Source organism: Populus alba, chromosome 1, assembly GCF_005239225.2.
Source record: "Populus alba chromosome 1, ASM523922v2, whole genome shotgun sequence".
Classification (NCBI taxonomy): Eukaryota; Viridiplantae; Streptophyta; class Magnoliopsida; order Malpighiales; family Salicaceae; genus Populus; species Populus alba.
This window is the reverse complement of record NC_133284.1, coordinates 37,268,380-37,277,942: the sequence shown is the minus strand read 5'-3', so window position 1 is coordinate 37,277,942 and position 9,563 is coordinate 37,268,380. Positions and strand designations below refer to the sequence as shown.

Genomic DNA, 9,563 nt, shown 5'->3' with positions numbered 1-9,563 from the left:
GCATTTCTTTTTTTTTTTTCTTTAATCCAAAGTAATAATTCAAGCAAACTTAATTAACCTTGTAAATTGTTTCTAAAAAAGCAGCCTGAGATGTCCCATTTCTCATACCAACGTTATTCTTTTTTAAAGCTTCCTTGTATTACAAGAATAAAAAGGTTTAATAATTACATGTCCCAAGCTCTCTGGGAAGTCTGGCCCCCCAGGGTGAGCCAAAAAGTTTGTGATAGGGCTTTACCATCATTGACAGGGAACGTCTTTCTCAACCGTGGGTTCGATCTAACAAACGCAGAAGCGATGGATTACACGATCAATTCGATGACGAAGAAAACGATGTGTTACAAGCAACAATACTCAACCATTTACTAATTAATTGCACAACCTTCTTTTTCCCCCTCCTCTTTTTCTAAAGAATTTGAAAACGTGTTTAGAACTGTATTTCTCAAGTATTTAATTTTTTTTATATATTTTTAGATTATTTTAAAGTGATGATATTAAAAATAATTTTTTAAAAATAAAAAATATATTATTTTAATATATTTACGAGCAAAAAATAATTTGAATTATAATCATTATCACCCTCCAATACACCATTTTCTTTTTCTTTAATTGTGGTGCGGTCATGGCTTTGGTTTTGAATTACTAAAAAAAGGGTGGGTTCAAGAGAGCAGTTTCAATTGAGCTAGAATTGATTGTCAAGGGACATCTTTTTATTTAAAATTAATTTTTTTTATATTTCTGAATAATTTTGATGTGCTGGTATTAAAAATAATTTTTTAAAAATAAAAAATATTTTAATACATTTCCAAACAAAAAACACTTTAAACCGTAATTGCTATTACGCTATTCAACACCCTTTTTTTCTTTAATTTTGGTGTTGTCATGGCTTTGAATAACAAAAGAAATGGTGGATTCAAGAGATCAATTTTACTTAAGCTAGATCATATTACTAATGATTTAAGAGCATATTGAACTATATCATATTACTAATGATTTAAGAGAAATTGCTTTATGATTTTAAGCAGAAATGCTGCCAATTAAACTTAGGCTATCCATCATAAGATGAGATATTCTCAATCGGTGTCAAGCACACCATTGGGTGAAGTGGTGAAGATTTCTTTGATTTGCAATAAACATGATTAATAAATTTTTATAATTAAATTAATTATATAATTTATTAACAAAATAACTTGTACATCTTATTTACATGACCAATTGCATATCTCTCGAAGGTGTAATATTCACAAAACCTCCCTAGTGTAGTGGTCATCTTAATTATAATCATTTTTGCGAGATCATGAGTTCAAACACCAGAAGAATAGTGATCTTACCTTTGAAGACTCACGTTTGATTTTAGTGTATTTACTAGAAGAGGAGGATACAATATGATAATAATAAGGAAATCATTGTAAAAAAACAAAAAAAACCCTTTAATATCAATTTTTTTTTGCTTTTAAAAATATTTTCATCATTATATTATGCTATTTGTTTTTTTATATATATATATATATCAAATTGCTCCTCAATTAATATGATAATAATAAAAAAAATTATTATAAAAATACAAAAATACCACTCGACACCAATTTTAATTGTTATTTATTTATTATTTTAAGGATATTTTGATTGCATTACTATATTTTTAAAATGAAAAAAAAGTTATTTATCCCGATCATTTTGATAATAATTAATGGACTTTGTGAAAAGAATTTAGTGCCTTAAATAACTAGTTTTAAGTTTTTTTTGATTGGGAAGGATAAAACCATAAAACACCATTTTATTGAATAATGTTTTCAAGTCTTGCTAACCTAAAAAATAATCTTTTATAAAAAGAAGAAAGAAGCATGCTATCTTAGAAAAAGCATATAAAGATTGATTATAAGAGAAGCATGTATTGCCTGCTTCTTTGATAATAAGTTAATTAAAGAGAGTGTTTGACTTGTATGAAGGTTTGCTCTCCATGTTCAAATCCAAATTTTACATCCTAGTGAAGAATTTAAGAGAAGTAATTTCTAGGGAATACATCATAGTATAAATATCTCATATAAATGATATTTTTGAGAAATTAGAAATTTATAAAATTTATTTTAAATCTTTAAATATTAAATATTTTATTTTAAATCTCTAAATTAAAAGTCGATATTTTTTCATATATTTTAAAGTTTTACTAATTAGATCATTTGAAAAAGGTGGATGGGATAACAAGAAGAACCTTGGAGTGTCCAATGGGCCTGTAAAAATGACGGGCGAGGCTCAATTGATCTCTCTTCTTCTAAAACATGAAAGCAAAGCCCATAAAGTAAACTACCATCATCTGGTTCATCTTCTTTGCATTTCCACCAACTACTATCCGTTGACGCTGCCACCTTAGGACTGACTGATAGTTCTGAAATGACTGCAGCTGCCAAAGACGACGATTTTGGTAGTAAGCAAAGCAAAAATGTAGCTGTTATAGGTGCAGGCGTCAGGTATCATTTGTTTTTGGACTTTTGGTTTCTGGGTTTTCTTTCTGTAGTTTAATTGTGTGTGTGTGTGTGATTGTGCTCTCACTTTTGTATTTTTTTTTTGTTTTTGTTTAAGTGGGCTTGCTGCTGCATACAAGCTGAAATCAAATGGGGTGAAAGTGACAGTCTTTGAAGCTGAAGGAAGAGCTGGAGGCAAATTAAGAAGTGTCTCCCATCATGATCTTGTTTGGGATGAAGGAGCTAATACCATGGTTACCATTTATTTGTCCAAGTTTTTTTTTTCAATCTTTCGTGTTAATCTTTGCTTCTTGCTTTCTGAATCACAAGTGCGCGTAATTGGAAAAAAAATTTTCTTGGGGCAGAGAGTTTATTTTGGCACGCTGCATGGATTCTTTCTTCATTAACATTTGATAATGATTGTTTTGGTTTTTGGTGCTTTTTGTTTGGTGAAGTTGATTTTTTTTCCAATACTGTGCAGACTGAGAGTGAAGTGGAGGTCAAAAGCTTACTTGATGATCTTGGGCTTAGAGAGAAGCAACAATTTGTAAGGCTTATTGTTCTTAACTTTATCTCTTAGCTTTTTGCCATTTTCTTTAAGCAACAATTTGTAAGGCTTATTGTTCTTAACTTTATGTCTTAGCCTAATGCCATTTTCTTTTTTCAAATGCTTAGGTTATCAGTGCTCCATATTATGAAATGATTTCCTGTGTGCTCTAGTTGAATCTTGAGAGTTCGTGGTGGATTCTTTTTTGTTGGCTTAATTTATTGATGTCTACCTTTGCAGCCAATTGCACAGAACAAACGGTATATTGTGAGGAATGGAATGCCTGTACTGGTATATCTATCTTACGGTGTCTTTGTTGCCAACTAATAAGTTTACTTCCCTTGTTTCTTAGACGAAAGGAACATGCTTATTGTAATTTGTCTATCCTTTTTCTATCTGCAGCTATATTTGTCTTACTGTTAGCATATGCTCTTCTCATGTTTTGTGCCAGATACCAACAAATCCAGTTGCACTGATCAAAAGCAACTTTCTCTCGGCGCAATCAAAGGTTTGTCTTTCTGGGACAAGTCTGAGGACCATCCAATAAATTAGAAGCATCCCACCACTGTTTTTCTCATCATGATGGAATATTTTTTGTTCATCAACAGTAGCCGCACGTAACTTTATTTTTGCATATAGAAGGATTGTTGGCTAGCAACCTGGAAGCTCCTGGAATCTTGAAAGCCACCACTTTTTGCTGCTCTGTTTCTTATTTGAATGGTGGGCTCTGGGAATCTTGCTATTGCATCTTGTTTTCTAGGAATATGAAGGATTGGCTGGTAGTTTCATTATTGATAGTAGGATTACCTTGTCTGCCTACCATTTCTGACATGCATGATTTTGTTAACGTGAAATCTTCTGATTAATTTAAAAAGTTAACTAGGATCACTTGTCAAAAAAAAAAAAAAAAACCCGTTGGTTCTTTGCACAAAGATTCAGTTTGATGTTCAAGCTTGATAAACAAGCTGCAACTTTTCATTTTTGTGCATTCTTAAGGGCATGCATTTTTCTGGCTGCAGTTGCAAATCATTTTGGAGCCATTCTTATGGAAGAAAAATGAGTCCTCAAAAGTGACTGACACTGATATACAAGAAAGGTGATAAACTCAACTTATTGAGGTTGTTCATCTCTTTCACACTTGTTCTTTATCTCATTTACATCATGAGGTTTTGATATTCACCTCACTCACACCTTTACCCTGCAGTGTTGGTGAGTTCTTTCAGCGACATTTCGGGAAAGAGGTATTGCATTCTTTACAACACAACAGATTTATACCTGCCGTATTAACCAGCAGAAGATCTTTTATATTTTGTCTAAATTTTGAAATGAGACCAGATTTTTATATAGAAGTGTTTGATTATCATTTATCTTACTTTTCTGTTTCTTCCTTCTAAGGTTGTTGATTATCTTATCGATCCTTTTGTTGCTGGCACAAGTGCTGGAGATCCTGAATCTCTTTCTGTAAGTAATGGCCAAGATATTTGGACCACTTGTATAAGTTATGGGATCTTTTTATTAGCACACCACTGAAAAATGTTCTTTGGTCTGGGATTCTGCTGGTTCTATGCATCTGAATATATTCGATTGTGATAGGAAGAATGGAATCTGCTTTAGGATACTGAAACTAAAAGTTTTATTGAACTGCTCTTAAGAACTATGGAATCTATTTTAATAGTTATGATATGGTCTACTTAGCGTCAACTCTTTTCCTTTTGTTCTGGATTTTTATTGATAGTATTGTCTTTACCTGAAACAGGCACGCCACAATTTTCCAGACCTGTGGAATCTAGAGAAGCGGTATATTCTATGCTTCTTTTTATATACTGTCGTTCATTTTTCCTTGCATTGTTTGAGTTTGAATTGGACTGCAGTTGATTCATTCTCTTCCAGTTTCTGTCCTTTGCAAATCCCACATTTAGCAAAGTTATTGGCTAGACCAATATATTGTTGCCTTTTTACAGCGCTGGAAGATTCTTACTGGATTTCATAATGCATTTGAACTTGATATTCTATTCTCTTAGCATTCTGAAATTAGACGTGCCTTTTTTATTTGGCTCAGTATGATGCTTGTTGAGATCTGTGGCGAACTTGTTTTAAATCCACACAGTGACCCTAACTGCTTAGTTACTGATGAAAAATATAAAGCTGAATGTTTTAATTTTCATACAGTAAACCATATTTTTGTCTCTGTGTTGGTAAGGTTTTTGTTCAGCAAATCCTCTTTAGTTTTAGTCTGGCTTTAGTGATGCTTGAAATCTAGTTGTATTTTTATGCTGAATCTCTGCAGTTTGGTTGCTTACAAGCTCACCCATTATTCATCAATAGATGAATAATGGGCGAGCTTGTATTTTTGTTCAGCCATGTTATTGTTGCATTTTTAAATAGATGCAAGCAGTCTTCTAGGCTAAATTGTTAAAGTTTGATGAACGACTCTGACACTGATGAAGGACTACAGATCAATGATTGACATTCTATTAATTTAGTAATGCTTGCTGCGTGATATCTGCTTGTTTATTAATGCAAACCTTTTCTATTCAACCAGGTTTGGTTCTATCATAGCTGGGGCAGTTAAAGCCAAGCTATCTGCCAAAAAGGAGAAGAATGGAGAAAATAAAGGTTCTTCAGAAAAAAAGAAACGTCAACATGGTTCATTTTCTTTTCTAGGTGGAATGCAGGTAGTTATTCCGGGTACTGTTTCTTTTCTTTTCCAAGAAGACGTGGTTTGAACTATTTATAACCTTTACATGTAGGAAGTAGGAATGTCCCTTAGCTGTTCAGATCTGATGCTACCACTATTGCTTTCGTTGAATAATAATTGTGGATAAGTTTTCTAGGCTGCTATTGAGTCCTTCAAAATACACCTGCAGATTACTTTAGTCAAGCCCCTTTCATATTTGCAGCTTAATAGGTGTGTAGTTCTACTTCATTCACTTAGCATATTTTGAACCAGCGGCCATAGAACCTAACATGCTTTGAAACACATCCTTAATAATGGAATTTCCTGTCATGAAGATGCATTCACTAATATTAGCTTCTTATTTGGGGGAGTAGATTGCCTGAAATGATAGGAATAAAATCATTCCACACCCAAAACTTCAGGATATAGATGTTTGACCAGCTTTTCATTGCGTACAGCACTGCAGGTGAAAACATCCTTGTGAATATTTTGATTTTCATGCAGAAGCAAAATTGCAACAGAAATCTATGGTTAAGTTCCAGGTTATAGACCTTAGGTTCATATTTCCTCATATCATTCAGATTTTATCTATGGTCACCATTAGCTATTTTAATATTACCTTTCCTTTGAGCTCTATTCAAAATTCTCTTAGCTCTCTCTCGTTCTCTCAATATGCAGAGACTTAAGTGGCATCCTTACTGATAGTGTTGTTGAAATCTGACCCTTTGCACGTACGTTTTTGCTTGTAAACCAAATAAATGGTCCTTATTTTCTTGTTTATGTATTTTTGCAGACACTCACTGATACGCTGTGCACAGAGCTTGGGAAAGATGGAGTTAAACTAGAATCAAAGGTCTTGTCATTGTCTTACGGTTATGATGGCAAGTCAACTTTTGAGAACTGGTCAGTTTCTTATGCTTCTAAGGGTGGCAAGCGTGCACAAGCATCATCTTATGATGCTGTCATCATGACGGTTAGTTCTTTTTTAATTGAGTTTATTTTTTGGTGGTTTTGTTTAGTATAGTTTCTCTTATTGTGATACTGCATAACTGAGTCATCCAGTCAATGAAATCCTACATCTTTAAAATGTGACTAGTGCTGAGAAAGAATTCAACTGCTGCTTAGTTGATTAAGAAATAAACAAGATAGAAGGAAAGAAAGAGAAAAAAGACAGTACAATTGTACACTGAGACGGTGATTACCAAACACTTGCCCCACTTCTTAAGATTGACTTGGACAGTTGGAGTGAAAAAAGTCAAGTTTCTCAAGAACTTGAACTCGTAACTCCAAAACTTTGATCCTTTGTTTTATTGTTTGAATATCTCTGCATTGACTGACCATTATGACCATTGTAAGAATACTCTTTGTGCATCTGCATTTACCTTTTGCTTTTAGGAGTTGGATGGCATCTTACCCTCTTTATCTCATAAATGCATTGGCGTGCATAAACATTCACATATGCAACTCCTAATACCATTTACTGTTTTTAGAAGATTTTTTTTTTTTCACATTCTAACAGTGAACTTTTGTATTTTAGGCACCATTGTGCAATGTTAAAGAAATTAATATTAATAAAGGCAGAAATCGCTTCTCGCTGGACTTTCTTCCCCAGGTACCAACATTTTTGTTTATTGATTACATATCTTCATACGTATTTACTTACACATGGGGTGTAGTATACAAATGCAAGCATCATTGTTCAAATAGCTGCAGAACATCAAATGCACAGTATGGTTGCATACATTATTGCCGAAAATGTTTTTTGTATTTAAGTTTTTGGTCTTTCTCTGTCAAATTCATTTGCTTATCATTCTTTTCCATGTTATTATGCAGATGAGTTACATGCCACTTTCAGTCATAATTACTACCTTTAAGAAAGAGGACGTCAAGAGGCCTCTAGAAGGATTTGGAGTTCTTGTTCCTTCTAAGGAGCAACAAAATGGTTTAAAAACTCTTGGTAATACTTTGCTAGGCTCACCACGGTGGGGGAACTTGGATAATTTTCATTATGTGTTAGCTATACGTATACTCTCTTGCACTCACCATGCTTGAATTCTGTTTTGCACAGGTACACTCTTCTCATCTATGATGTTTCCAGATCGTGCACCCAAGGACTTGTATCTCTATACCACCTTTGTTGGTGGGAGCCGAAACAAGGAACTAGCAAAAGCTTCAACGTATAAAAAGCTCCAAACTTTTCATTTCGTAATTCCTGTCAGCAACTTTCTGGTTTCACACACAAGATCACTTATCTACTCTGGATTTTAATTATTACTGTGGTGAAATTTTGATCAACTAAACCGTTTTCCAATAATTTATTTTTCAGGGATGATTTGAAAGCGATTGTTACTTCTGATCTTAGACAGCTGTTAGGGGTGGAGGGAGAGCCGAAATTTGTGAAGTATTTTAAATCTTAAGCCATTTATAATCTGCTAATTATATTACTTTAGTCTATTTTCTTTCCCAAGTTGAAGCTGGCAGTAATTTAGTAAGAGCAATGAGTTACTGTGTTTACTGTGATCCATAATCTTACAGCTTCAACTGTACTTGATTGCAGTCATTACTACTGGAGTAAAGCATTTCCTTTGTATGGAAAGAACTATGATTTAGTGTTAGAAGGAATTGAGAGAATGGAGAAAAATCTTCCTGGATTTTTCTACGCAGGTAAGTGCTTATTGATTGAAATTTGGGATTTAACTTCCAGTCATGTAATTCTAAGATCCCCCCTCAAGCTGGTGCTATTCTAAACTGGTAGCATTTCATTTGAATCTCCAATCCCGGCAATTTTGCTGGAGATAAGGCAAATGGGTTATGATGACCACATGTGAGAAGTTTCATTGCTCCTATTGAATTCTTATTCCTATTCTAATTCTTATTCTTGGATGATTGATGAAATCTTCAGGTAACCACAGAGGTGGATTGTCCGTGGGCAAAGCAATAGCCTCTGGATGCAAAGCAGCTGATCTTGTGATCTCCTATTTGAATTCTTCGGCTGATGACAAGATGCTGAAGAAAGGGTCACAGTCGTAGGAACATGAATTGCCTTCCTGGCTATTAGCTTATGCAAACGATACTCTTCTCATGCTGATCGCTTCTCATTGATCTAAGAATATATATATATATATATATATATATATATATATATATAAATGTAAGAACTGCTTTTAGTTGTATGAATATAGATTAAGTTCTTCTTGTTAATGTGTCAGAATGCTAAGCCTTTATAACATCTGTTGCTACTACACCTGGTAATCATCTAATGCAAGTTAGGCTTACATGGATTTTAGTTGGTTTTTTTATTTGGCACAAGAGGGTCAATTTTTGAGCACCACACTTGTAATCAGAGTTTTTAAACCCGGTCTGGTCTAAGTTTCAGGTCACGAGTTTTGATTAGGCCAACTGGATTAACGTTAATTATTTTTATAAATTAAAATGATATTATTTTGGTTAAAAAAATTAATAGTTAATAAGCTGCAATCGAGTTTTTTTATCATCAGGTTAGCCTTTTCAATCACCTAAAATTTTTTATTTTCTTATTTTGATTTAGTTTTAGTTTCAGATCAGTTAAATTTCAAAATAATCCATCAATAAAACCAGGTTTTAAAACTATATTCAGCTACATAATATATCCTGATAACAAGTCAAATCATGTTTGCTCCTCATTTTTCTCAAGAACAAATCCTGGGAAATAGGAGCGCAAGGTGAATCCAATAATCATACTGTATGATTGTAAGAATACCAAGGGTATTTAGTATTTACATGCATGTACTCAAGCAGGACCTCTATGGATCTGGAGTACCTAACCCTCGAAATATGGGAAAGCCTCATTCTACTCCCAAACAATGCCTCCATTATCAATTGAGTCCTTAATCTCTTAATT

At 33.5% G+C, this 9,563-nt stretch overlaps 1 protein-coding gene across 1 annotated transcript; it reads left to right on the top strand.

The window, feature by feature from the left end:
• Window positions 1–2,291: 2,291 nt before the first annotated feature.
• Window positions 2,292–8,977, top strand: LOC118042865 (protoporphyrinogen oxidase 2). The gene is made up of 17 exons (XM_035050599.2): window positions 2,292–2,465; window positions 2,578–2,713; window positions 2,941–3,006; window positions 3,247–3,297; window positions 3,458–3,514; window positions 4,026–4,102; window positions 4,211–4,247; window positions 4,402–4,467; window positions 4,763–4,803; window positions 5,549–5,681; window positions 6,477–6,656; window positions 7,221–7,295; window positions 7,517–7,640; window positions 7,752–7,860; window positions 8,010–8,084; window positions 8,241–8,347; window positions 8,586–8,977. Exons 1-17 carry the CDS (start codon window positions 2,389–2,391, stop codon window positions 8,711–8,713), a joined length of 1,539 nt encoding a protein of 512 aa, XP_034906490.1. The 5' UTR covers window positions 2,292–2,388; the 3' UTR covers window positions 8,714–8,977.
• Window positions 8,978–9,563: the final 586 nt, after the last annotated feature.

Coding starts and splice junctions, on each gene's coding strand:
- LOC118042865 (XM_035050599.2), top strand. CDS start 2,389: ATGACTGCAGCTGCCAAAGACGACGATTTTGGTAGTAAGCAAAGCAAA. Junction 6,657..7,220: donor ATGATGCTGTCATCATGACG/GTTAGTTCTTTT, acceptor TTTGTATTTTAG/GCACCATTGTGCAATGTTAA. Junction 8,085..8,240: donor GGAGAGCCGAAATTTGTGAA/GTATTTTAAATC, acceptor ACTTGATTGCAG/TCATTACTACTGGAGTAAAG.